Source organism: Ixodes scapularis, unplaced genomic scaffold, assembly GCF_016920785.2.
Source record: "Ixodes scapularis isolate PalLabHiFi unplaced genomic scaffold, ASM1692078v2 PGA_scaffold4__175_contigs__length_147842914, whole genome shotgun sequence".
NCBI classification, from domain to species: Eukaryota; Metazoa; Arthropoda; class Arachnida; order Ixodida; family Ixodidae; genus Ixodes; species Ixodes scapularis.
This window is the reverse complement of record NW_024609879.1, coordinates 31541360-31569190: the sequence shown is the minus strand read 5'-3', so window position 1 is coordinate 31569190 and position 27831 is coordinate 31541360. Positions and strand designations below refer to the sequence as shown.

The 27831-nt window shown below is 41.6% G+C and overlaps 1 protein-coding gene across 1 annotated transcript; it reads left to right on the top strand.

Annotated features, from left to right (window-relative positions):
• Positions 1-19654: 19654 nt before the first annotated feature.
• LOC121837736 (carnitine O-acetyltransferase-like) lies at positions 19655-24651 on the top strand. Its single transcript, XM_042293531.1, has 3 exons — positions 19655-19777; positions 24308-24479; positions 24590-24651. The coding sequence occupies exons 1-3, from the start codon at positions 19655-19657 to the stop codon at positions 24649-24651; spliced, it is 357 nt and encodes a 118-aa protein (XP_042149465.1).
• Positions 24652-27831: the final 3180 nt, after the last annotated feature.

Sequence of the window (27831 nt, the reverse complement as noted above, 5' to 3'; positions counted from 1 at the left end):
TTAGAATGAGAAACAAGGAATACTGAAATGCTGCCAAAAAATTGAGGGAAGTTAGGCTGAGTGGAAGTTGTGACTATAAAAAAGAAACGTTAAAATAAGAAAAAAAAAAAGAAAGCGCAGAAGCAAACAGAAAAAAATGGAGATAAAGTGCTTCTTGCCCACAACAAGCTACGAATCAACGACACAGTGTTCTAATCGGACGTCGAAGAGAATGCAAGGTGTCCAGTCCAAAATAAAATAAGAGGAGACCTACAATGACTTTTCCAATCCGTTGCAAAACCGCCTGAGTTACGAATTATCACTTTTAATGCTGGAAGCATTGTAAACAAAGTGACATCTTTGGAACATATGATAAAGGTACACAACCCTCATATTCTTATCGTAACTGAAACCTGGTTGTCGTCTGAGAAGAAAAGTGACCTTATTATCCCACCGAACTACAACATGTTTAGAAACGATAGGAGATCTCATGCATGGGCGTTACTATTATCGTGAAAAACAATATTTCCTGTTTGCTGTTGAACTGTGATTTGAAAAAGACAGTGTTCTGTAAAATTTCTTTTTGTATTATATCTTTTGTGAATGTGGCCGCCTATAGAGTGCTGAAAGCTCCGTCCGAGGTTTTGGGGGATCTTGATATTTTGTTAAGGAAACATGTAAACAGCAATACTGGACTAATCATAGCAGGGGATTTTAACCTTCCCGGTATTGATTGGGAGCAGCTCTCGGTTGGGTCTTTGGAAGTTGCAAGCTGCAAAAAATTGCTTGATATTGCGTTTAATTATTGTGTCAAACAGTAGTTCAGGACTACACGAAATTACGGAACACAGCAAGACGTGAATTGATTAGGTATTTTGTCAGATAATATAAACGATTATTCCACCGTTCTAAATAAAGGCATATCAGATCATCAAATGGTTACACTTAGTATTATCTTAAATCGCAGGAAAGAACAATGCGTTGTAAGAAAATGTTTAATAAAGATTTTCACATGGCAAATGACGTTGCTACTCTTGACCGCTTGGAGATGGCATGGGATGATTTTAGGAATCTTTCTTATACCCATACGGTGGACGACATGTGGATTTACTTGAAGAATTTGGTATCATACTGTATTAAAACTTATGTTCCAACACGTGTAAAGCAAATAGCAAGGCATAATCCATGAATTACTCGTGAAATTATTCACCACAAGCGTAAGATAAGGCGACTGCAGAAAGCAAGAAATGAAAAGCGGGAAGTCATCCAAGAAAATACGAGGGCATTGAAACGATTACTAAAAAAAGAAAATCTCTTTTTTTTTTTTTTTTTTTTGGGGGGGGGGTTACTTTGCACAACTTTCTGAGGAGTTCACCGGGAAAATTCTGGAGGTACGTAAGCAATAAAAAGGAGCAAATTGAACAGATCATTGTAGATAATACGGTAGTCACGGAATCTAGAGATATTGCAAACAAACTTAATGTTTTTTTTGTTTTGTTTTGTTTTCAATCAGATTTTACGAAGGAAGAAGAACAAAGCAAGGTCCCAGTTTCTACTAGCGCGATGCCACCTCAGATGACTGGGCTAATAATAACGCAGGATAGAATTTTCAATTGATTATTGCATGTTGATCCGAAAAAGGATGAGGGACCAGATACTATCCCCGTAGAACTTTTCAGAAGATACGCTCAATGGTTATCATTCTACTTAGAATTTTTAATAAGCTTCTAGAAAGAAGTAGTCTATCTTCTTATTGGTGAAGGGCTAAAGTGGTACCAATATTTAAAAGTGGCAATCGTCTACAAATAAATAATTACCAACCAGTGCCTTTAACTAGCACCTGCTGCAAAGTGATGGAGCGTATAGTTGCGAACCATATAATTAAATTTCTGGAAAACAAAGCTTTGCTTTATTCAAAACAACATGGCTTCAGGGCTGGTTTGTCAACAACGACCCAACTTGTAGAAACTTTTCACGATCTTGCGTCTGCCATGAATTCGAGGCAACAAATTGATGTCGTAAGCATAGATTTTTCAAAAGCATTTGATGGCGTTCCGGATAAAATTACTAACAAAACTTAAGATGTTTGGACTAAACGAAAATATTACAAGTTGGATTGCGGCTTATTTGAGAAATAGATCCCAGTGCATCAAATATATTTTGACCGAAATGACGTTTCAGGTTCGACTTGGCACTGTATTCTCGGATTCATTCATTCAGAAAAATGGTGTTCCCGAAGGAGGTATCCTGAGCGTCACACTTTTTGTAATCAAAATAATTTTCCTCATTTGTGGTTTTCCACCGTTCATTTTATATTCGTTTTATGTCGACGATATATAAATTTAGGCATCGTTATGTCATTTCTTCAACTTCGAGCGCCAACTCCAGCTTGTTATAAATAAGCTTGGCGAGTGGGCGGGTGAAAATAAATTTAAGTTTTCTCCCGAGAAAAAGGCATACATTTTTAGGGATCACCTTTGACAAAAAGCTTACTTTCTGACCTCGTCTAGAGTCACTCAAAAGAAAAAAAAAGTGGATTACGACGTCTTAGCCCATAAATCATGGGGATCTGACGGGAAATGATTTCTCCGTCTGCAAAAGCTCTTGTTTGTTGCCGGTTAGGGTACGGGGATCCAGTTTATGGTTCTGCGCGGCCGTCTGCCCTCAGCATGTTCGATTCTATTCGTCACCTTGGTTTGCGACTCGCAACGGGTGTTTTTCGGATGCCTCCTTTTTTTAGCCTATATGCTGAATCAAGCGAGATGTCGTCTGATCAAAGACGCCAGTATCCAAGCTTATCATGCAACTACAAGGTACTTGCAAACCATAATCATCAGACCTACCATTCTTTACAAAGTTTTCGATTTTGTCGCCTTTCGAAACTAGCGTTATGGAGCCCCTCAACTTTCGTATCTCACACTTATGTTCCTTACTTGATCTTCGCATGAACGATGTTAACCTTCTGCAGAATGTAGACTCCGTTGCCCCCTAGGACATATTGGCAGTTGTCTGTGACACCTTCACTAAGCTTAGTAAGCATGGTGTCTCAGTCCTTGTCACTCAGCAGAAAATTTTTGAGCTAGATACGAAATGTGAAGGTCATACCCACTTGTACACTGATGGAGCTAAGACTTCATTATACGTTGGTAGCGCTATGTATTCTAACCGATATAAAAGAGTGAAACCTCTGAATGTTTGTGCCAGCACTTTTACGGCTGAAGTTTGTGTCAATTTTATGGGTATAAACTATATTGTGCGGGCTAAAATAAAGTGGGCAATGTTATTTGTAGACTCCTAAAGTGCTATTATTGCGCTCTGCCCTCTAAAAGAGACGAAAATATGCTTGTGCAGCAACTCAGAAATAAACTTAATAATGCTATCCACAGAGGGTCTAATATATATTTTGTTGCGAACAGTTGCTTTCGGCTTTTGCAGCCGCCCTAAACGGCACCTAAACTTCCCCGTCCCAATGGAGCAAAACGTGTCGTCTGTAGCAGCGATTTGATGGATAAGCTCTTCCCATTGAATGGTGCGTGTCATTGTTTCAAAAAACGACGTTCTCATTGGCTGCCGCACGGCGTAGTATTTTTTACTCTAGCTCCTCGTGTTTAAATGGTTATTTCTATCACTTAGCGTTAAAGTGTTCTCGCTTTCAACATGTTGCAAGAAAACGCGACCAGACGACGACTCCCAACTTTACAGCTCTATTAACGCAAGCATTCCAAAGACTTCTCGTCCAAAGATTACCCCATATAAACCAAGCAACGGGAGCCTCAACGTCAGCGACTGCAACTACACAGCCATTTGTTTAGGAAGTCTGACGTGATCTCGTGTGCAGCACAAAATTTGGGACGTCGGGACACGAGAGTTTTCATTAGCCTAAATGAGTTGTCAGGAGGAACGTTTCTTAGCCTTGCCTATTTACTGAAACAGTTCCCATGAAATATTTCACAGATCGCGCGACGTGGATCGAGAGGACACAAACGAGGGCGGTTGTTCTTTTTGGTTGTTCAAGAAGTAGTGTGGATGACCTCGTGCCGTCTGGTTAGTTTGCCTTCATTTCGTAGCAACGTGTCGCCCTTATGATAACTGCACTTGCTTTGGAATTTACCGCATTCTTTCTGGGAGCACTTCCACTGTGAAATAATTGGGATCTGCGTTTGTTTAACAGTGGGGAAATATTTAGCGTCGATGGGGCATCCGTTGATGTAGATGTAAAAGTGAGCTAGTGCAGTTCCACCGCTACCTGACGTCTTTAACGTGCATCATGTAGCCACACACGACTATAGACGCCTGTAACACGCTCATCCAGATTGAAACGAGCAGCGAGCCTTGGCGCCACGTGCTTCGAGCTGCGGTGCTCAAACACGCTTGGTCGTAGAACCCCCGCACTTTATCCGGTGTGCATGCAGCTGTCCCTGTATTCGTGAGCCTCCGAAACCTTGGATGCTGCTGCGCACATCCAATGTAATAGGATCTCAGGCGGATGCATCGAACGTAAACCAGCCGGCTGTGTTTCAACTTGAAAACCCTCCTGTCGAATTTTTCACTCATATTTTACAAAACCCCTAGCAATGATAAAAATAAAACGTACAAAATGTGATTCGTGTGAGTCTCGTTCTTCATCTTATATCCGATGAAATCCAGTTTAATAATTTATTAAGTCTTCCAGTGCTCTGAAGCTAAAAAAACAAATAAAAAAGATCAACTTTGAGTATAAAAAAAAGTTAGTCCTCAGATAAAAAAAAGTACTACGTCTTTCAGTAATGAGACTTGCCTTTGAAAACCCCACAACGCGACTTATATTTCCAAAAGTGTAAAACATATATCTGCGAGAAGCATCTCGTCGAACATGGTGCCATGGGATGCGCTCTTTAAAGAGAGACTGTGTTGTTTTGGCGGTTCGCTATGGACTATGTCCAAATGAGGAAGCACTGTCTTCCATAAAGCCTAGCTGTCAATGATTAAATTTGGACAAACCCCACAGTAGCGGACACCATAGCATCAGTTATCCGCAGTCTTTCATTCAATAAAAAGGGTATGTTTTAGGTCTTAGTCTTAGTTTTTCAGACTAAGGTAATATTTGGGTCTAAATGGGAATAAGCAAAATCCTGCTAGTTTGAGAGAAAGTTTGGGCACCATATGTATATGGAAATTTATAGGTCAATTACGATTTTTGTTTCGAGATAACATCGAATTTCAGTGACTTTGGCTATATTTGGGTTATTTCCTTCATCCGCTTCGCGGTTTTTTGTTCGACCATCTGGCAACACTGGGGAGCATTTCAAAACCGTTTTTGGCAAAAAGAGTTAATCGCCATCGTGAAAACTAAAAAAGAAAGGACCAGTCTACTCGAAGCTTCTGGGAGCGCCGCTGTGCCTTCTCAAAAAAGAAAGCTTGAGTACAACACGAAATACTGCGATGTCTAAAGATACAGACACTACGTTGAAGGTATAGACTTACCACGGCTAAAAAAATTGTGAAGTGCCGTGCACAAAAGACTGCTTGCTGTGTGTCGTGTTCCATGTGTTCGAGGTTGAGAACTCTAGCTTGGGTTACACCTTTTCGTTAAAACGGACTGGAATGAAAAGCTCTAAAAACGTTATCAAAGCAGTACCATGTTCTGATGGCGTGCATAACATCTAAGGCGAAGATAGGGTTTCATTCGTTAGTTGGAATCTTCCGGTAGCACTTCCCCTCACCAGATTTGCTTTGACCACTTTTTTCAGCCCGACGAACTAATTTTTGCAAAAAGTACGCAGAGCGCGAATGTTACATAATATATCTCTCATCGTAAAATCGGAGGTGATGCAGAAAACAATGAATCTTGAGTATAATATAATTATTTGGCAAGCAAAGTCAACTTGTCCAAAAATACAGAAATTTCAGGCGTCTGCATGGGAATTTCTGACTTTCCGTGTTTGCAGCCCTGGGCTGATGCTTTTCCCCGCGCCTCCACTAGTAATGTCACGAGAGAAGCTGACAAGGGAACGAATAGTGAACTGAAAAGAAAGGTTTAATCGGCGAATTATTGCCAAACAAAAACTAAAGAACGAGCGGCGAGCCAGCAGAAAAGTGGGCGGCGATCTGACGGCGTAACAGCAAGGGATAGCGAGATTGACTCGACAGGGTCGCGAGCCGCTCCATATCTCGAGTGTGTCGGCCTCTAGATTGCTCAGAAAAGAAACTTCAAGCCTTGCGGGCTCGGGGCGAGGGGGAACAGGCGCTTTCTAAAACCAGATACAAAGACAAAATGATCAAAGTTACGGCTCGACAAAGATTGAACGGGAATCTTCTAGAATTTCGTAACCGAACGTTGCTTGCTCGGCCCTGAGTGCGACAATATTAATAAAATGAAATTGAGGATGTAAACGAAAATAATGAGTAAAAATATCGAGTGCACTATAGCTGACCGCGTTGGCAGGAGGGTGTCTTTAGAAGTCAGTTCTTTTTTTTTGCCTCTGTTTATACTTGCCTTAGGAATTCCTCTAAGCACTCACATGACTTGCAAGAATTCCAGCGAGCGCGAGAAAATTCATCGACTCCAAATGTGGCAAATAGGGAATGCACGAACCGATTGCTTTAGTCTCATGGACACAGCGGTCTGGAGGGAGAATTGGAAACCCTTTGTAAAGTTAGTCCAACTCTGGCTCTGATATATCTTAGTTTAGGTACGTGGCATCCAGCTCTTCTTGAAGCAGCGCAGAAAGCTAGGCCTGTATTTATCCCGGCAAAACAGTCGATAGTCACGTTGCCGGTGTATTTAAAGGATGGCGTTCTACCGATGTCGAATCTGTTCTCACGTCTTTCATTGTTGGTCGTGACAGATCGAAAAGCAAAGCATAGCCGCCAAGTCTAAAGATCCGCACGACTACCCATGGAACCAATTTTGCATGCCCTTGAAACCAGTCACGTGGTTTCAAGGGCATGCGTTCTAGCCCTGTGCCCACGTGCACGCAGTTTGCAGAGGGACGTGCCATAGCTTTGACTCGCTGGCGGCACCGGTGCTACGGAGGATCGAACGCCGGCGTCAAAAGCGAAATGCCGCGAGTCCGAAAAGCGACGCGCGCAATACTAGAGGCACCGAACTAATCAGCGCTAAATCAGAAAGGCGGAGGCTCATACAAAAAGCAAACCCACGAGCCGGCGGTTGCCCCCCTCCTGAACCTAGAGTGGTGCTTTACAAAAACCAGATGTGGCACAGAACACACGGAATTATCGCCTTTCCTCCTGGTGCACTTTTTTTCCCCGAGTAACTGATTGTTACATGCGTTCACTTAACTCTGCACGTTGCTTCATACAAAAACTAATAACGCATCATGTTTTCTTTTTTCTCTCTCCTGACGTGCTTTCGAGAGGTTGCAAAGTCTTGGGATCGTGAGACAAGGCAGCACACGGGCCGCGGTTATAAACAAACGAAGTGGTTGCCACTCCCGTGTAGTAGCCTCTTGACAGAACGTCTTCAGCCATGGCAGAAACTAACAGTATTAGTAGCGTATTCTTTGCTGACTAACTTTGTAAACACAATAAGAAGATAGGAAAGCAGATAAATTTTTGTATTGTGTGTGATCTGTTTGTCAATTCTGCGAAGAGGATCGGGTAAAATTCTCCAGTTCGGTGCATTCCCTATTTGTAGCCACATTCGGAGCTGACCGATTTTCTCGCACTGGTTATCGTCATTGAAGCACAGGAGAGCGGTTCGCGGAATTCGTCAGTCTGGGTTCAAGAGGAAGAAAAGGACAGTCTTTTCAAGACGCCCTCTTGCTAACGCGGGCAACTAGTGCACTCGATATCTTTCATCATTATTATTATTTTTTTTTTAATTTCATGCTTTTTTATTTTGTTAGAATTCATAATTTTAAATATTTTAATATTACTCATAAAGCAGTGACTGCAAAAACACTGAAACCGCTTCACGTAAACGCACGAAGTCTGCGGAATAAATCTGATTACGTGTGTTTTTTTCCTAGATTCGCTTTGTACTCCGTTTGATGTTCTTGCGTTTACCGAAACTGTGGTACCCAGGAGAATCGGACATTGTGCAATTCCATGATTATAAATGTGGAGTTATACGCCGCGAATCTTGTCGTGAAGGCAGTGTTGCCTTGTACTCTCAAAACAAATTATACTACGATGTACTGCAAGATTTCACTTGTATAAATAATGATTTGGAACCTTTGGTTGCGGGTTACGGAGGTTGTATAATAGCTGTGGCTTACCTTCCGCCCTCAGATGTTTTAAATGTTTTTTTTTAAATTTTCTTGAATAATTACTTGAATATGTTATGCCGATATCTCAGAAAATAGTTTTAGTTGGAGACATGAACATTGATCTGTTGACTAATGAACCTTCAAGTGCAGCATTATTAGAAATCGCTCAAGCAAGCGGATATGAAATTATAATCAGTGTTCCCACACGCATAACTGGACACACGGAATCACTAATCAATATTTGTTTAACAAATTACCAAAAAATGACATTTTCCGGAGTTCTAACAGCACATCTCAGCGACCACTTAGATTTCTTTTTTTCTTTTTTGCTTTTTCCCCAACACAATTCACAACACAAGCTCCTGTACAAAAACACACTATTTTTTAGACTCATACATGCCAACACTTTGGAAGACTTCTATAATCGCGTTTCGACAGAACACTGGGGTGATATTTTTATGGAACCTAACCTGACTGAATCTTACAATATATTTATATCAAAGCTTCAAGAATACTATAATAAAGCTTTCCCGAAAGCGGAGGTTAAAAATCATAAGAAGTCAAAAAAGCCTTCGGTAACGCTGGAACTTTACAACAGAATGAAAGCAGGTGATCAGATGTCTCCAACATTTATCAAAACTAAAAATAAGAGTTTACTCACTGAATATAAAACTTGCAGAACCAACATTGCCCTCGACATTAAAAAGGCGAAGATAAACGTTTATAAACCTACGTTTTCTGAAATTTATAAAGACGCTGCTAAGCTGTGGAAGACTACGAGAATATTACTGTCAATAAATTCAGTGTTCATTCCCAAAGAGCTGAAAATAGATGGTACTGTTTATCCGCAAGCTTTATGGCAGATTAATTTACTACACATTTTTTGTCATCTGACGCCTGTGAATTAGTGACCGTATATGATAACCATTACTCATTTGTTCCGGTATTAAGCTCAATTTTTTTAGAACAAACAAATGAAACAGAAGTTGGCAATGTACTAATGTCCCTAAAAAATAACTGTGCATGTGGTAGCAAGGTTACCCCTATCAAGGTTATATGATATCAAGGCTACCCCTATCAAAGCAGTAACGGAGTTAATGTTGCTTCCTCTTGTTGATCTTTGTAATAAAATAATGGTTTCTGGTATATTCCCGAAAAAAAATTAAAATTGCTAGAGTCAGTGCTATCCACAAGGAAGACAATTGAGAACCTTAATAATTACAGGCCCATATCTGTACTACCACTTCTTTCATATGAGTTAAAAAACTAATTCATGAGTTTACGGGTTTTTTACGGTTAGTAATGTTATAACTGACAAACAGTTTGGTTTTCAGAAAGGGAAATCAATTGAATCAGCCCTAATATATATCAAAGATAAAATAATTACTAATATAGAAAACCATGCACATACCATGGGGATTTTCCTGGATTTCAGAAAGGTGTTTGTTTCAAACATAAAATTTTACTCGAGAAACGACCGGCATAAATAATTAGAGGTAATGCACTTAATTAATTCGCAGCTATTTATATTCGCGTTCTCAATATACTGTACTTAACAAATTTCTATCTTAACTCGCACCAATCACATATGGCGTCCCGCGAGGTTCCATACTGGGGCCTCCATTATTCCTAATTTGTATAAACAATATTGTGAATATACCTAATATGTGTGATATCATTTTATATGCTGATGATACCAATGTATTTTCTTCAAGTGAAAATCTGAAGTAGCTCGAGGAATTCGCAAATAGTTGACTCAGTAAATTATTAATGTGGCTAAAGTGCAACCAGCTTAATCTTAACACTAGTAAAACAATATCCTCATTGTTCAGATAAAAAACATATATTTCACGTACATTGAACATCTATCTTGACGGGGAAACACTGGGGACGTTAAATATCACAAATTTCTTGGTGTGTGCTTTGAAGAACTACTCACTTGGACTGTACATATAGAAAAAAAATGAGGGTTGATATTGCAAGAGCAATGGGAATATTAAACAAATTCCGACAATTACTACAAGAAAGGTTGAAACTGAAATTATATTTTTCGCGTGTCTACTCACGCTTAAAGTACTGTTGGTTAGTGTGGGGAACCACTACGCAAACAAATAGGCACACACTACGTATTTTGCAAAAGAAGGCTGTTCGATTGATTGAGAACTTTAAAAGGTGCGAACACTCATTCCCGGTACTTCAAAAGTATAAGATATCAAATATATATCAAATGCTGCTCTTAAATTATCTATTCTTATTTTTAATGAAACTAGACAGAACCAAGCACCCTTTCTCTATATCTTCGGTCAAACTTCGGAAAATTACAGTCTTAGAAGTGCACAGTATACAAAACCTAGGGTTCGAACTAGACGGAACGCTGGGGGAAAGAGGGGGAAACCTCCTCCTCTCTTTAGCGTTATGTCGTCCTTCTCCTCTCCGGCAGTCCTTTCGCTTGCCCTACTTTCTTGAGTTGAAACGAACGATAGTCATAAAATACGCTGAATCAAAAAATAATCTTGTGTGTGTCATCGGGCAAAAAGGCTGGCGTGGAAGGTGCACTTTGCAGCGCTCAACTTTGAAGAAAACAAAACGATGCACCATGCTTTTATGGACAAACGCAATAGTATGGTGGACAACTGTGACTATAAAGTTCAGGAAAAGCGAATATTCGCCTCGAGATCGAACCGTGTCGCCACCGTGCGGCCGAAATCGGAAACATGCGAAAGCGGGGATACCGCCGTGCGTCGTCTGCTTCCGGCGCACGTTCAGAAGTGTGGACATCGACGACGCAAGCCCGTTTGCGGCTCAGCTTGACCCTGCTTAATAAATGTTTGATGTTTTAGTTGTCATTTTGTTCTATCAAAGGTTGTGTTGTATCGTTTCACATGCTTGGAAATACAGTAAAGCTATTATTATCGAGTCGGAAGCTTCCATAATCCTAGTGTTGGTTCGTATACAACCGCTCGTTCCGCGTATTTCTGTTATCTTGCACAAACAATGGCTTTCATAAAACATTGAATGCTAATTGCAGCTGTGGTTTAATTAAAAAAATTAGCCCGACTGATCGCCACCCCTTTAATAGACTAACCAATCGATGAATCCGTTAGTTGATTCTTCGCCGGTCATATTGCATGAAAGAAGTTAAAACTACACATTTTTTACTATGTCATGAATGCCACATTGCATTCAAATATTAAGCTCGTTGTGACGCCTACAGAAATGTGAACACAGGAAGGCTTTTAAAGTGAAGTAATTTTTTAAGTTAATCTTTGAACAGTACAATTAACCTCGGTGACAGTCACAAGGACGTTGAGGTGGTTTACCGTGCAAACCTGTGTCATAAAAGACATAAAGACGCCAGAAATATAAGAACAGGCATCTTTTACTTTTTGCTACCTTTCTCCAGCACAAGATTCCAATTTAATGGCAAAAAGATTTCGCAATTGCAGTATGACTTGAATAATCTATAGATAAATTGATGAACAGCCCAGTTCCGATACGCGTTAGGTGAGGGCGGAGGGTGATCGGAAAGCCTCGTGAAGGTCGCTAGCTCCCATCAGTAAAAGAGTGTCGCTGCGGCCGATGCTGTCTGTGTCGTGGTGCGGATTGTTTGCTAAAGTTGCAGAGTCTACTGTGTTTGAATAGAAGATTATTTAGCCAGAAAGTTGTAATATTATCCTATTGACATCCGCGGCCCACAGGAGGAAGATTGAAGCGGGTGAACTCACACTACCGAGAAGAGCATTTAATAACACCAACGTTGCTGCGTTGCTCGGTTGCACTTGCTCATTACACTTGTGGCAGATATATTAGAACAGTCTGTTTCACTTGTTTCAGTTGTGCTGCCGACGTGGAGTTTGCGGATCTTAACTAGAAGAGCCTAGAGGACCTCTCTGTTCATCGCAATGCAGTGGAATTGTTCCCACTCCGAAAACCTTACCACCACCATTTCACATTAAAGGGAAACATTGACTGCAGAGGAACGCAATAGCACGGAAATTTTCAATACATAACTAAATTATCTTCATGCTAAATATTTATATTACTGCAAAAGCTCGAGGTTAAAAAAAATGCATCGAACCTGCGATTACACAGCCCACAGTACCAGTATTATTTTTTCCGGGTTGGAATTCAATTTTTTGTTGAATTAGCACGCTGATAATCTGATACATATATTTAAAAAAAAAACATATATATTTAACATAAATAGTGCAGATCACCCGGAGACAGGCATCCGTCGTGGTGATCCATGCTTCCAAACGTCTGCCTAGAGCAGACGACGCATCTACACGACCGACTATTTAAATTTAGGCCGTACACTGGTAACACAATTCGATCTTCACTGAAGCACCGGACTGTAACGAAACATTTGCCGCAAAAATTGTTTTTCCACCGACGCCGTCTCGCGCGCACGTAGAGAGCCTATGGGGCGGCCGTGCTTCTATCACCGCTTTGATGATGATGATGATAGCGCGACAGTAGCGCCACCTCTAGGTCGATCTCGAGGCCAATAGTTTTTTTTTTAATTGCCCCTTGAAGTTTCTTAACCTTGTACTTTAGGACAAGTTTGGAGCCCAATAAAAACCTTATTTTTTTGGAAAAAGGAATTATTTATATAACATTTGAAGTAATGTTTTAGTAAGAATATAATATAGAAGTTTTAATGTTGTGACTCTTCAGTTGGTTTAGATAACGGTGCAGAATTGTGGTGACAAACGTCAAAGGAACCATGTCTGCGCATTATGGACGCAAAATATATAGATTCCACAATGCTGTACGCATTCAAATCAATAAATCCCAGGATCTACAATAAAGGCAATATATTTGAGATTTCTGACATTTGTAGTTTACGTTGTAGGTGTAACGAGCATGACATCAGCGAACACTTTAGAAATCAAACGTGTCATTCGCACTGCAAATTTTTTTTTCTAAAATATTACGTTTATGCGAAATACTTTTGGTCCCGTTCACTGGACATTTTTAGGAGTAACATATAATGGAATTAACAAAAAAAATAGTCCGAACTGGCGTGCATGATCTTATTTGAACAGAGCCAGTTGTAAAAAGGGACTCGTGTTCATAATAAATCAGTTATTCTATTATTTGCCTGAAGTAAAGTCAAGAGTAATCATAATGCCCAGTTTGGTCAAATCAAACTCGATTGGGCCCATTGTAAGTCAAAGAATGCAAAAAAAGCGATCACAGTGGTAACTTACCTTATAAAAAATCACTTGGTTGTATAACTCGATTTAATAATAAGAGAGCAATATGTCAATTAGACCAGAAAAAAGTCAAATATATCACTAGGCGCTCGAAGTAATCAAGGTGTCAATTTTGCTGATAGAAACTCAAGTATGTGAAACATATATCGGGGAAATATATAGAGCAACCACTAAGTTACTTGATGATAGTGCCATTAATGAAAAAGCGCGAGCAAGCTGGACAAAAATTGAGTTAATTGAGTCACTTTAACGTCACTTGAGTGAATAGTAACACGGAGTAATCAAACCAGTAATTGAAATCTTAACTGAGTTTTATGTAATCGCATTTGGCAATACTATTTTAACGTTATCGACTAATCAAAAATCTTGCTGCTTCAAAGATGTTTGTGTCGATACCAAAAGTGTTCAGAAGGTCAAATAAGCTTCTATCGAGTTATTTTTTTGTTAATAATTTCTCAAAGTAGTTAAGAGTAATACAAATGTTTGTTGAACTTTTGTCATAAAAATAGCGTTATAATAGTTCGAAGGTTTAACTTCTCAATGAAGTCAGATGTGTCAATAATAACGCGAACTAATCAAATGAGTAATTACAAACTTGAATTGCTCCTACACCGTTTGAATTGTATCAGTAATAAGTCGAAATAATAAGAAAAAGTAAGCCAAATGTCAATCCAGCTAAATTAAAGTCGTGTGCGCCACTAATAACTCGATGTTACCAAAAGAGCAGTCAACGTGTCGATTATGCTACGTCAATCATGCGACCTGTGAGACCAACTAATCGAAATAGTGATTAAAATACAAGTTGTTCCCAACAAAATCTAATCCTATAAACAATTACTCTAAGTTATGAAAAGTGTAAGCGAAACGCTACCACTCAAGGCGAATATGTACGTACACGTATATATCGTGGATTAAATTGACTGACACCGCCACTACATTGGGTAGCTCTAAGAATAGATTGGATGGTTCTTGAATTAAATTGGATCGCAATTGGATTAAACTGACCGTCGTTTAAATCAAAAAATGAGTAAGAAAGCCTGTAGTCATTCGACGGCGTAAAGGCTCGGGCGGGGGGGGGGGGGGGGGGGGGGGCACCGGTCTGCGGACTGGGATTTCAGTTTTTCTCTCGGAGCCGCTTTACCTCGTTGTTAAAGCAATAAATACGTTATGTCAATCCCCAGCGGTATATGAAATGAAGTAAATAACTTTATTTCGGCGAACGTTTTTATGTTTGCGAAGTTATTGGTGTGAGAACATTTCAAGAGCACAGAATTTCGCGATTTGAAGATATATGCTGTGCATTCGTTACCATGGACTGATATATTCGCGTTAGAAATTTTTGGTTATAGTTTTTGTGTGGCAAATCTGGCGAGATCTAGGTAATTAAAAAATTCGGTATTTTTTTTAATAATTCTAGCTGCTGCAACCATGTACATGAAGCGGCGCATCTTGTTTGACATGCAGGGTTCCGGATGTTACTGGAGATGTGGAATCGTGGAAACCTTCCGCTGTGCCATTTATCTAACAAACAGCGTGTCACTCGTGGACTAGTTACAACCTGTACACTTACTATTTTTTAGGAGAGTGAATAAAATAAGCGAACAAAGCAATAGGCTCAATTACATCAAACCAGGCCTACGACGTCGCGTAGATTGAACGCGAATCCCAGACGAACACTGACAGTCAGTGTTCGAGATTCGTCACGAGGGCTGCCCTCGTGACGAACCTGCCGGTCGTGCTGTGGCGACGTCAGAATTCGAGTGCACAGACATTTCTGCGTATATCAGGCTGACGGAACAGATAATGACGTGCAGATGAAATTGTATGCCGAGGACAATTTCGCCGGCTAGTGTCGAGAGAAGCGAGCGTGTAACATCCGAGCCCTGTGAAGGAAGGCTGATAGTTAACCGAGAGGAGTCGGTTCTGGACGGAACGAGGCCTAGTCCGAAAAAATGTTTCGTAAACTCCATGGTCGCGCATTATATTTTTGCAGAATGTCTTCATCAAGGATTGCGGCTGGCCGAGCGTACGCACTTAAAGGTATCATGATGTCCAGGCAGAAAGAACTGCCCGCCTTGCCCGTTCTGCCTCTGCAAGACATCCTTCGCAGATACATGGACTCCGTGGAGCCGTTTTTAACGGCACAAGAAGGGGAGGGATTTCGAAAGGTACTGAAGTGTTTCAAATAATATTTATAGTTTTAGCGCAAACCACAATTTAAAAAAAATTCGCTGCTTTTTACGGAATTTTTTTTGAGTTCCGTGAAGGATGTCCTTTTGATGGTCATGCCTGTTTTGTATGAAAGAGCATTTATTGAGGAGACCTTAAAGGGACACTGCAATTAAAATATAAAGATTTTCTTAAAGGTAGGGGTATACTAAAGAAATTACCACAAAAATATATTTTTTTACGAGCAAAGTTTACGCCGCTAGACACAATTTGTTTGCAGAATGGGCAGGTCGCAGCCCCTAATACCCGCCCCGTGCTTACAAGGTGCTTATGCTTTTTATTGGCCGGCGAGATGATCGGCGTGTTAAAGGTTAGTTGTAAATTTTTATCTCCTTGCCATATTAGTATTTTAATTGACTATTTCGTATGTTTTAGAAGCAACTAATCAAGAAAGCGTAATTAATATTTTCAAATGCATTCTTAAATTGCTCTTCTCATTTTGGTTTGAAGCGTTAACAAGCATGACTGCCGGTGTCTGCCCAGCGCCGAACGAGCTCAGCGCGTTGAGCTCGTCAGTTTTTGCGAGCGCGGATTCTTTTGAGTTCACAAAGGTGCTTAGGAGGAAGATCTCCTCACCCGACATGGTTTGCAGCGAACATCGATAGCAAGTACGCATTTTCGGAAGCGATGTGCGGACGCTTCTTTTCGTAGCGGGACGGGCCTAAGCCTGGCGTCCCACATTCACTATTCTAATCGATCTGGCATAATTTGTTTTTTTGGGCGTGTTGCTGCTGAATAAATATGGGGGTTCCCGTACAAACGGCTGCACGGCTCCGTGAATTCTGCAACCTTCGTGATTGGGAACATGGTTGCCATAACGAGAAGGTGCCTACACAGCTAAGAATTTGCGAGCCATTCGGCTGGATGCGGTAGGGCGTTCGGCACGCATGAAGTTAGTCCAGGTATGCTTCCGTCATTTCGCTTCAAAACGCCGGTAGCTATCAGGTCTGTAGTGCACTTAGCCTACAAAAACGACGAATTTAAGGCCACGTTTTAATTGTGCCTCATCACGCTCTCTTACATCGATCGCGGATGCCATGCGCTGACAGTCGCTTGTATTGGACCGTCTCTCGCGCATGATGGAATGCTGGAACACCCCATTAATGATCGAGCTTGGCAACTGTTGTAAAAGTTTTTAGGCGGGGAGTGGAATAACAGACGGACGAAGGCGGAAACGGACACCGAAAGGTAGCGTTTATTTCCGCGTCCTTCGCGCATTGCAGACGACAAGAGACGGTGGGGAAATAGCAAACGACGCCGGAGGCTGTCGCGCTTCTGCTCGCACAGCCAGCAGGTGTTGTCAGACGCCAGACTAGACACGCCGGATGTCGTGAAAGCGATACACCAGTCTTAGCGTCTTCGGCCGAGGAGCCCAGTCAATCCAGTCGTAATGGACGGGGCAACTCATTTGGGGGCGGGGTTTAATGTATGCCATGACCTCCACCTAAATTTCGTTTAACGGCGTAAATTTTGCGTGTAATTGTTTTTTGTTCACGTGAAATAATTACGAACTCATACGTGTCCCACACTCCAACCAGGGTGGCCAGTTCCGCTTATTATAAGCGGATTTGGGCTTCTTTTTTCTCTGAGTTGCTGGCAGAGTTTTCCAGTCGCTTGTCGCGTTTTTTGGACTTATTCGCGTTTTTCCTGCAAATATTGTTATTTTAGTGCTCGTCGTGCTCACTGACAGCGCGTTTGTCGCCAAAAACGCGCAAAACAGCATGACCGTTTGGCGCAGCGGTTAGGTGGCGCAAGCTACCGTGCGTCTCAAAGTACAAAACTTTTAATATCCATTCACCAATGTTTTGGCATCTTGCCCATCTCGCCAGTCGGCAGTTGCGGTCGTCGTGTCTAGTTGCCGTTGTATTTTACGTAAAATGGCTTCAAAGTGGTCGAAGTATAGCAAAAGATATTTTAAAGAGTGGGAAAAGAAAACACAGCTTAAGGACTGACTAGGACCAGTCACCGGAGACGATAAAAAAACAGCGTGCAACTGTGAGATCCGCGCTCCTCATGCCGACCTCGTTCTGCACATGGCTGACATGGCAACAGAAAAACACGTGAGGAACTCTCGGCCACTTTCCAGTGCACGTTTGACTACCATGGGATTCACCATTCGTCTCCTCCATGAACGATACCAAAACTGGAGCTCAAGCTGGCATGTTACTCAGCGTGTCATGCCAATATCCGCTCTCTGGATAGTGGCATGGCACAGTGAGTATTCGCCTTCGTATCTGAGCGAGTTCTATTTTTCTTTTTTTTTAATAAATAATTTTTTAAGAATGTGTACATTTATTGAACTTCCGCTTGTTTTGGACTTCTTCACGAAGGTCACGCCGCTTTAATTGGGCTTGGTTGGGGACGACTATCTTCTTGTTCGCTTGACCGCATCTGGCCACCCTGACTCCAACGATCTGGTCACCGCAACTAACCGTAAAGCTGCTTTTGTGTGAATTTTGAGTGACGGGTTAACTGTCTATAATCTTGTATGGGAGAATAACGACATCTGGGATGCAAAAAAGAAAGTTCCGTTGAGTGTGGAGCTCCCTTCTCTCCTCTTCACCTGTGCTCGCCGTAGAGCTGTTGGGATGACTTGAGGTTCAAATCATGTATAGCTCTAGGCGCGACAGTTATCGTCACTCCCTGTCAAGGTTCCCAGACGTGCTTTACAAAAGTGGCTTCAGCGACATCCACCAGATGCTCTTGGCTAATCATTTATATTGTTTCAGATATTTTTTTGGTGCCTTTTTTAACAAGCTATTGGCGTTCTCAGATGTGACACTGCTCCTATGAATACGTAGCGATCAAAAAATAAGCTCCAAACATTTGTAGTGCTATCTCCTAATTTGTCTTATGGTGACGTGCGTGATCAAAGGCGTCGCTGTGATCCGCCTCCCATGTTTTGCCAATCACCCCCTATGACGTCTTGAGTAGGATTATTTCTGCTCTAATAGGCAGAAATAAAGGCGAAGTCAGACTCTCAACTCTACGGTGATGATTTAATACCTACAGACTAGGCTTTCACCGCAGTTTTTATGCACCGTCCAACTTGATTGCTCGCTGCAAATTGCCTTGATCGTTACATCAGCCATAGGAACTGTCAGAGGGCGCGACCGAAACACCTCTTCGCCAATAGTGGACCGTAGGGGAGGGAGCTACGCCTAACCTGCCTATAATTGTGAAACAAATCAATATTGTACAGAACGCAATCTAAACTTTCTACACTGTTCGCAGGTTGTTCATGACTTTGGAAAGCCTGGTGGTGACGGAGAAATTTTGTACAAGTTATATACAGAGCAAGCTTCTCATAACCCAAACTGGGTAAGCGCTGCCGCTTTCTTTGGGGATTTTTTCTAATTAATGTGCAATTTTCACACAAAGAACAAAGCACGTTAATGATTGACTGACGAGACTTTTAAAGTTTTCAGAAAAAGCTTATAAAAGCTTTCTGCAATCTAGGCTCCCGATGTCAAGCACATCAGCAACTGTGTGTCTTCCAAGGCACACATTTACAAAGAAAAGAGATCAACTTAGGTATGTTGCACCTGTTATAATACGTGCAGTGCTCTGCGCCCTGTTTAACATTGGGACTGACAGTACTGGGGATATTTTTGCAGACAGGCAGCCGCACTCGCAGCAGGAACGCTGGATTTCAAACATTTAATTGAAAGGTGAGTTAGTCTATTACTGCGAAACATTATAGACCCTAATCCAGCGTAATGGAATAGATATCTTATCAAACGTCGCGGCATCTAGCAGCTGGTGCACCACTTAACCCAGCCAGTCATTGTTTGGTTACGTACTTTGGACAGACATCGGACGCAGTGACCGCGTCAGTGTTCCGCGAGAACGGGGATCTGCTGTCACGATTCCTGTCTAGGACGCATGTGTTACCCATGTTGCTTGATAGGATATCGAAAACGTTCTATATGTGCGATATCTTATTCTTCCAAATTTATTATATTTCCAAGCAGACAACTTCTCCAGCCTGATGTCCGTGGAACAACTCCCTTGGACATGTCGCAATACCAGCGTATCTTTAGTGTTTACCGCTCGCCGGCCATAGGCTACGATAAGTTGGAGTTCAATACGGCCCACCAGAAATCTGGGAAACACGTGCTAGTCATTCACAACGGCCAGGTGCGTGAGCGCTCAACTTTACTTGGGCGAACTTGACGTCTGTAATACATCGTATACATCATCATGCTCAGGGATGGGCAGTATTTCAAATACAAGTATTTGAAATACGTATTTTAAATACTTTGTGTATTTTGCATTTGTATTTAATTACAAATTGGATAATGTATTTGACGTGTGTATTTAAATACGAAAACTTGGGTATTTCAAATACAATTGTAATTAAATACAATTTTGGGGGTGAAAATACATCTCTCAAATTTATTGTTACTGTACAGAGCAGGAAGAAAACTACGTTCTGCACCGAATGCAGTGTCTCTCAATCAAACACAAGCGTTTACTGACTTTGTGATTACGATGCTAGTCCAGAGCAAGAATAGTGACGAAATCGACGTTCGCAGACAGATTGGCTATATAAGTGCCTGTGACAACTTGTGATGCTTTCGAGCCTGATTCTCAGAGTTTCTCAGAGTTTCTCAGAGTGCTGGTTATCACCTCAGTCAGTCTAATAATTGGGCTTAAAAGGCTAATTTTTTTTAATATAAAAGAGGATTGATTCCGAGTAGGCACACGTGGAACCCTAAGGCACGCTTCAGACGAGGGTCTTGGTGAATTAATCGACCCATGCAACATTTTCAACAGAAACAATAGGTCCGCCTTCTGCCGACGCCGGTGCAGGCTCAGCAAGTCAACACGCTCTAACGTTGCGTCATAAGTTGAACAATGAACATCGTTTACAAGGTAGGGATGTTTAAAGACGGATATAAATGTTTTTTGAATTCGTTCGATTTCCAGTGAGTTGGTTTTAGAGGTTCCGTTCCCCGCAACCGAGGCATATTCTAACTATGGCATTCACAATGAGCGGTACAACGTGAGAAACGCAGAAGCATGCTTGAAGTCCCTGGTGGGCTTGCTTTGGGCTTTCTGTAGAGCCAAAGAAAGAAAATTTACCTTAAGTACAAACAAAGTAATGACCTGTCAAAGTTGACCAAAAAGCAACCGGAGTGACGAGTTTTACATGTATTTTAGAAAACAATTAATTTCCTAAAAATATTTGAATACATCAAGGTTTCTTTATAATACCTATTAAATGAGGGAGAAAAGGTAAAAGGGTGTAGAGAAAACAATAGCGCCAGCAGAGGGTGTCAAACACGCGACCGTCGACGGCAGGCAAAAACACTAGTTTCTGCCACTGCGGCTTCTACGGCTCGTAACTCGAGAACAACAAATCTGGGGAACATGCGGTTTGCGCCCTCCTTCATTTGAGAAATGCCCCCAAGACATATATTTTTTTCGTGAAAATTAAAAATTAGACCCTTTTAGCCTGCCCGATTTGAGATGAAAACACCGATATGAGATATGAGAATTCCATGAGAAATCACAGTCAAAGTGAAGGCCTAAACACTTTACGGAGCTAACGTAATCAACAGATGTACAATGAAAGTATGAGCAATTGGAGGTGTGAAAAAAAGGTTGAGAAGTCAAGCTTACATTTTTTAGAGAGCTGAAAGCAGACAAGCTTTGTTTTTCAAGCATTTACCCGAAGCCTGTTGGCGAAAAAACAGTGCACTTTTTTAATGACATTGATATGAAGCATTTTCACTGCGCGCTCGTACACTAGATGTCGAAAAAATATAAGAGCGCCATCGGCTTATTGAGATATTTTGAAAGTTGTGAATGAAGTAGAAATATCATTCACGTAGATGTTAAAAAAAATAAGGGAGACAAAATAGAGTCTTTTCGAACTCCGGAAGTTAAGAAAGCGAGGGAGCTGCGTACGGTATTTACTGAAACAACTTGAATACGATTTATAAAAAAAAAAAAAAAAAAAAAAAAAAAAAACGTTTTAACAATGCATGAAATGGGCCACGAAAGCCCACTCTGCACAGCTTGTCTAAGAGGATGTTATGGTTTGCGGAATCGAACACCTTAGCAACATCGATAAAGAGTGCGCAAACAAACATAATATTGTCAAAGGAAGAGTGTAGAATGTCCGAAAATTCTTCAAGAAGTTTAATGGTACCACGGCCAGAGACGAAACCTTATTGGTGTATCGAAAGTATACTGTATTTCACAAGAAACCCAGACATAGCAACATACAGATGCTTTTTTAAGATCTCTGAAATGCAGGACAGTACTGAGATAGGCCTGTAGGATGAAATTTGGTTTCTTACTCCACCCTTCAAGAGTGGAATAACCATAGCCTGCTATAAGTAGTTTGGAACTTCTCCAGTTTCGAGAATGTTATTTATCATGAGAAGGAGAACATTCTTCAAAGAGTCGTGATTTCGGCATAAGTCACGCACTGTTATTCCATCGACACCGGCCGACCTAAAGCGCTTGAAGGCAAATAGGTAGGTCCTCAGCTCCGACTCTGAAAGAGGTGGAAGAAAAGCGGAATCAGAGATAGTTGAAGCGAAGTGTGCCGAATCTTCATCACTGTCTATCGAGAGTGCGACTGAATTTGCGAAAAAAAAACTTTAACGGTGTTGACAGTAGAGGTCAAGTCCGCCCCAAAATGTTTCTCAACGTCTCAGTCAAGCACTTTTTTCATGTCCACGAAGCTCATTGACAACTGACCAAGTTTTTCTGGAGTCAGCGCGTGCGTTTGCAACCTTTTTAGCATAATAGTTTTTTTTGCTGGTGGAATAAGGGCATTGAACTTATTTCTTTGTATTGTGTTTTATATTTTGATATTGACGTCGTTGGAAGAGTGCCGAAACTTCTTCCAAAATTGTTCTTTCTCCGTTATACTATTAAGAATATCTGAAGTAAGCCAAGGCTATAAAAGTTTACGTTTCCTAACATATACAACAGTCATCAATATTCCCGGAAATTTCTAATGATGTCTACAAACATGGAGTACAAGCCCGTGCTGTTAACCGTTTATAGGAATAAATTCCGACCATATTCTTTAATTAGTCGATCAAAAGCATTGAAGTGAACCAGCTCTAAACGAAACGCACTCTCGATATCATAACCTTTTCTGGTGAGAAATACACATTGACATGCTACAAAATAATGATCTGAAAGCTTTTGTAAAATTACAGCGGAGTGTATAGAAACATCTGGAGCTCGGACGTTTATATGATCTAATAAGGACGATACAAGTTTTTCATTTAATACTTCTTACCGGGTCGCACTCTGAACGGTAGTTATGATTCCATGCTCGGGCAAGTAGTAATAAATGATCACAAACACAATTTTTGAACGGTTTGATTGTGTCGATGTTGATATCTCTCACTAAACGTGTGGCAAGTGACAAAAAAATACAACTAATCAGAGCCCTTTATATCCGACCAAAGGCGCTGTTTCTTTTTTTTCTTTTTATGTTCCAAGTTTTCTCCGTCATTTATGTTTTTCTAGGTTGCATCCGTTTTGCAACGGCCACGAGCACGGTGTTGTAATGGCTGATGTTGCGGGCTCGTTGAGTCTGTTCTTCGTTGTCGATATGGAATCTTATTGGAAGCAGCGACGATGACATGAAGGCACCTGGATACTGCTCCTTAACGTGCTTTCCGAGTGGAACACGCTGTGCGTCAACTGTTCCGTAGCGGCTTCCCGTAACGTTGGTCACGTGTCCCCGTAACGTTGGTCACGGGGAGACGCAGACACGAGTCTCGAGTTGTTTTCAGTAACTCAGTTTTAGCGATAGAGGTGACCATTTACCGTGACTGCGAGGCTCTTGTGCTCCACGCGCGTCTTCTAAAGATTCCTAAAGTTGTTTTGTTAGGAAAACATAAGTGTTAGTAATCATAGATATTACTATTACATAAATACTCATCTTTGCGCGAGGGCAGAATACATCAATGGGACTTGCGAAATATCAACACATGATTGTTGACCAGAGAGTTGGGTGAATGTGAGTTAACACCGATAGTTTACTCGTATTCAAACACCGTGCGAAGGTTGGTGTACCACGTAATGTCTGAACGATCGTTACATACAAAAATCAGCAGTTTCGTCCGAATGTGGTCAACATTTACAGCCGTGCTGGGCTGAGTCAGGCCGATCTTCAAGACACCCTGAATATTAGCAGTTTTCCTGGCAAGCGTTCAGTTTGCCTTCGGGGACTGAAACATACAGATGCATCCTTTCGTGGGGGGACTAATGGCTCTGCTCCTGCTTGCTCACCTCTCGGTTATTCTTTGTCGAGTGCAGTTAGTTCACAACTTTTGCACACGGTACCTTGTTTGAAATAGACTCTAACTCGAACCAGATGGTCTGGGAGTTCAGAAGACCAAATACTGCCGTTAGTCCCTTGAAACCATCATTTTCTCAGAGTGTTTTTGGACTTCGGCGCAAAGAGGAATATCGTTTATTAAATTAAAGCAACGTTCTGAAACATTTTCATCCCATCACTATTCGTCAGCTTCGCAGTCAAATCAATTTTCAGCCTTCTGAGATGCATAGTTTATTTATGCGGGTCGATAAAACGAGTTTCAATTTCTCAACTCCGTACAGATCCCTGCAAACGAATCATTTCGCCTTGTCCTTTGTCTGGAAGCTGAGTGCGAGTTTCGTACGACGCAGATGTTCACCTTCAACGCGTACGATGCCCAAGGAGTGGCCCACGACGAAAGCAGGATCCTCACCCAGCTCATTCGAGTCGTGGAGATGTCACCCGAGAAGGACGTCGGCGTGGGAATTCTGACGACGGAACATAGGGACGTCTGGGCAAAGGTGTACGCCAGTCTTGGCCAGAGTGAGTTTCAAGTCGAATCAAATACTTTTCCGGGAGAATGAATCCTACTCCACCCATCTGCGCTTGACAGCGCGTCGAGAGCACCAAATTCGTCGGTAATACCGCCACAGCCATTACTGGAAAGTGTAACGAAATACTCGAGACGGAGAGCGTGCTGGTAAGGATATTATAAATGATGGGAAGCGCACAAAACTCAAGGACAGACAAGACCATTCTTCCCATTATTTAAAGTAACGAAATACGTTACTCGTTGCTCGCAAATAAAAGGAACGCCTTACGGATCTTCGTTACTTAAAAAAAAAAAAAATGTCGTTTCCTATACTGTTACGGATAAAGCCAACGCACGGCATTTGTGCGTTACTTTTACAAATTAAAATTTGCTTTTCGGTGTTACAGGTTTTATGAGCGCTACATTTCAAGAAATAACATACCCATGCAGAAAGCGAGAGTGTTTGCCTAGGGAAAAAAATGTTGCAAAGGTTGGAATGCAAGTGGGATTAGTGCAAGATTTGCTATGACTTTGCCCCTAAAACAGGAAAGTTTGAACTGTAATTGTTAGAGTCTTGGGAAGAATCGTAAGCAATAGCGTAATTAGGTTTCCCGTTACTCAAAATAAGTAACGTAAGTACGTTATATATTTTGAAGAAGTGACGAGCACGTTAGCACATAACTGAAAAAAATAGCGCGTTACCCATAACGCCGTCACATGTAGGGTGTTACCGCCGACACCGCCAACAACGTAAGGCACTAGACTCACCCTCGGAAGCAGCAGAACCCTTGGAACCGTCACATCTAAGCACACTCTCCCACACACCCTTCGGAATGAATTTTAATTTTCTCGATCTGGCTGAAAAACCCAGAAGAGCACATGAGTGTACATTCCGTGCAACGCATCCGAAGCCACCCAAAGCACCCTGTAACCGAGCGTCAGAAATCATAACGCACGCACAATACGCGCGCACACCGCATTTGTCAAAATGATCGATGCAAGCTTAAGTTTTCTTTGTGTATAGATACCAAAAAAAACGCTTATTTTTTAAAAATGCTTCTAAAACAGTGCCATGAAGGCTACACTAACAGGGTATATGTATGTTACCTGTGAGGTCACGGAGAAATTAGATCGAGGTTATTCATCTCATCCTCATTGCCAAAACAAAAAAATGTGGTGTCCTCAAGGACATGGCAGAGAAAAAGGACAGGACCAGTCCAGTCAACGTTCCAAATCAGACTGTATGTTCATCAACAAAGACAAAATGAAGTACAGATCATTTGGTGGCGATGATAATGTTTACATATGTTGCAAACACAACCCAGCTACACAAACAAGAACCCAACAAAAATTCAGGGGGTTTCTTATGTTACCCGCAAAACGACTTGAAGGCGAAAACCCAAGCGCCGATACATTAAAGACATACACCCCTCTCAACGTGCTGAGTCATCCCTCTCAATGTGCTGAGTCATCATCTTGATTTGCTTAGGGCCGGTCGCACCAACGCCGCTTACCTTAACCCAAAGCGGCACTTTCCTAAGCCGGCTTAGCGCCCTAAACCGAGCTCAGGTAAGCACAAGTTTAAATTCCGGTTTCACCAACGTTAAGCCGGCTTTACAGACGCGCCCCTAGCTAAACGCTGGATTTACGTAGGGAATCTAGGGACAAACAGAGCGAACTAAGGAACGCTCAGAGAAACGAATACGATTGGCGAAAAGAAATCACGTAATGTAAAAAAAAAAAAAAAAAAAAAAAACTGCTGTAGTAGTCGTCGGCGTCTGCTTTTCGGTGAGTAACAAATTAAAGGTCTCCTAATTCAGTCATTTTTTCGTTTAACTTTCAATAACAGAAGTCAAAGCTTCAAATAAACTCGAATGCTCTTTACATCTGTGATTGTGTGTTTAATATCGGTTGATGACAGGATATTTTGACAGTGGTAGTAGTTTTCGTGCTCACCTTTTGAGGTGAAGGACCCATTGGGGACTCTACTCGCTACATCGCTGAAGACAAAACATCATTGATATAAGTAGGCAGGTAAGATGACTACTAAAATCAAGTCAAGCCTGAGAACGATGAAGTTCAAAACAGTGACGAACTCGCCACGGCAGCTGCGAAAATGCCCGGAAATCGTCGAACAGAAGTCGTCGAGAGGTCAGGTCACGAGACCTTGCATCGGCGGTACTCGTTGCTATCAGCAAGGTGACAGAACTGCACTGTACCGCCGTTGAACATCCGCTGCAGCCTCAAACGGACTTCAGTTTCACACTGTCGAGTTCAGAAAAAAAAAAATAATAAAAACTCCCACTAGTACATCACATCGTGCCGATAAGAACAGTCGTCTCTTCGCATCGCCTGCCCCAGCCTGCCCCGATACAGCAATGAACAAATCTAGCATAGTAGTCGTTACGATTTGTCGTCGCCACGAATGATAGATATAAAGCAAAATATCCCTACAAATCGCGATCACCAAAAAAGTTACGGTTATGGAACGATGTAGTTTTCTGAAGCCAAGATTCTACTCGCGAGATAAGAAAAATTCACTGAAGATTGTCTCAAAACTCAGAAAACGAAAGAAATTGAATTTTCATTGTTTTATTACTTAAAAGCGCCGCAATCTAATGCGAACGGCAGAGGTGTCGACAATCAGCTGATCGCCGAGATTATGTACTGCCACTATTCAAAGGCGCTGATCGAAGTGAACGATACGCGCTGCAAGTGTAAATAAACAAGGTGGTGAATAACAATACGTTACGGTTATGCGAAAATTAGTAAGTACATACGAATAAGCTCGTTGACAGAAGAACCAACGGGAAGACAGACGTGAGCCCCGTGAGCCCCACAGACCCACAGCTCCGTACGTATCTCGGTTAGGGCTAACACGCCCTGAGAGTGGAGAGCCAACTTGAAAACAGGGGTCGATAAACACTTCACGCGACAATATTTTGCACCCTTGTCACAATCGAAGGTCATTTTGTCGAGACTTTCACGCTGATGTAGCCTAATACACTTCGCACAACCGATTTCGTCCACCGCGTCGACCGCGACAAACCAGCCGCCATGTTTTTAATCCAGGATTAAGAAACAACCAAAAGCAAAGCGCCCAATGTTGAGCGCTCAAGTTAAGCGCAGTTTAGTGCTAGGTTTAGCGATAAGCGAGTTTGGTGCAACCGAACGAAACCAAAACTAAGCTTAACTTCCCGGCTAAGCTCCGCTTTGCGCTAAGCGACGTTGGTGCAACCGGCCCTTAGTCATTCACTTAATTCAGTTAGTCATCTACTTAATTCACTTTAATTCCTTTTAATTCACAGTAATTCCTCTTAATTCACTTCAATTCATCTTAATTAGCTTTGTCGTCCTTCTTAA

Excerpts from the sequence above, each read along its gene's own strand:
- LOC121837736 (XM_042293531.1), top strand. The coding sequence starts at position 19,655 with ATGTCGCAATACCAGCGTATCTTTAGTGTTTACCGCTCGCCGGCCATA. Across the intron at positions 19,778-24,307 it reads TAGTCATTCACAACGGCCAG|ATGTTCACCTTCAACGCGTA; the intron begins GTGCGTGAGCGC and ends CGTACGACGCAG. Across the intron at positions 24,480-24,589 it reads GTACGCCAGTCTTGGCCAGA|CCATTACTGGAAAGTGTAAC; the intron begins GTGAGTTTCAAG and ends ATACCGCCACAG.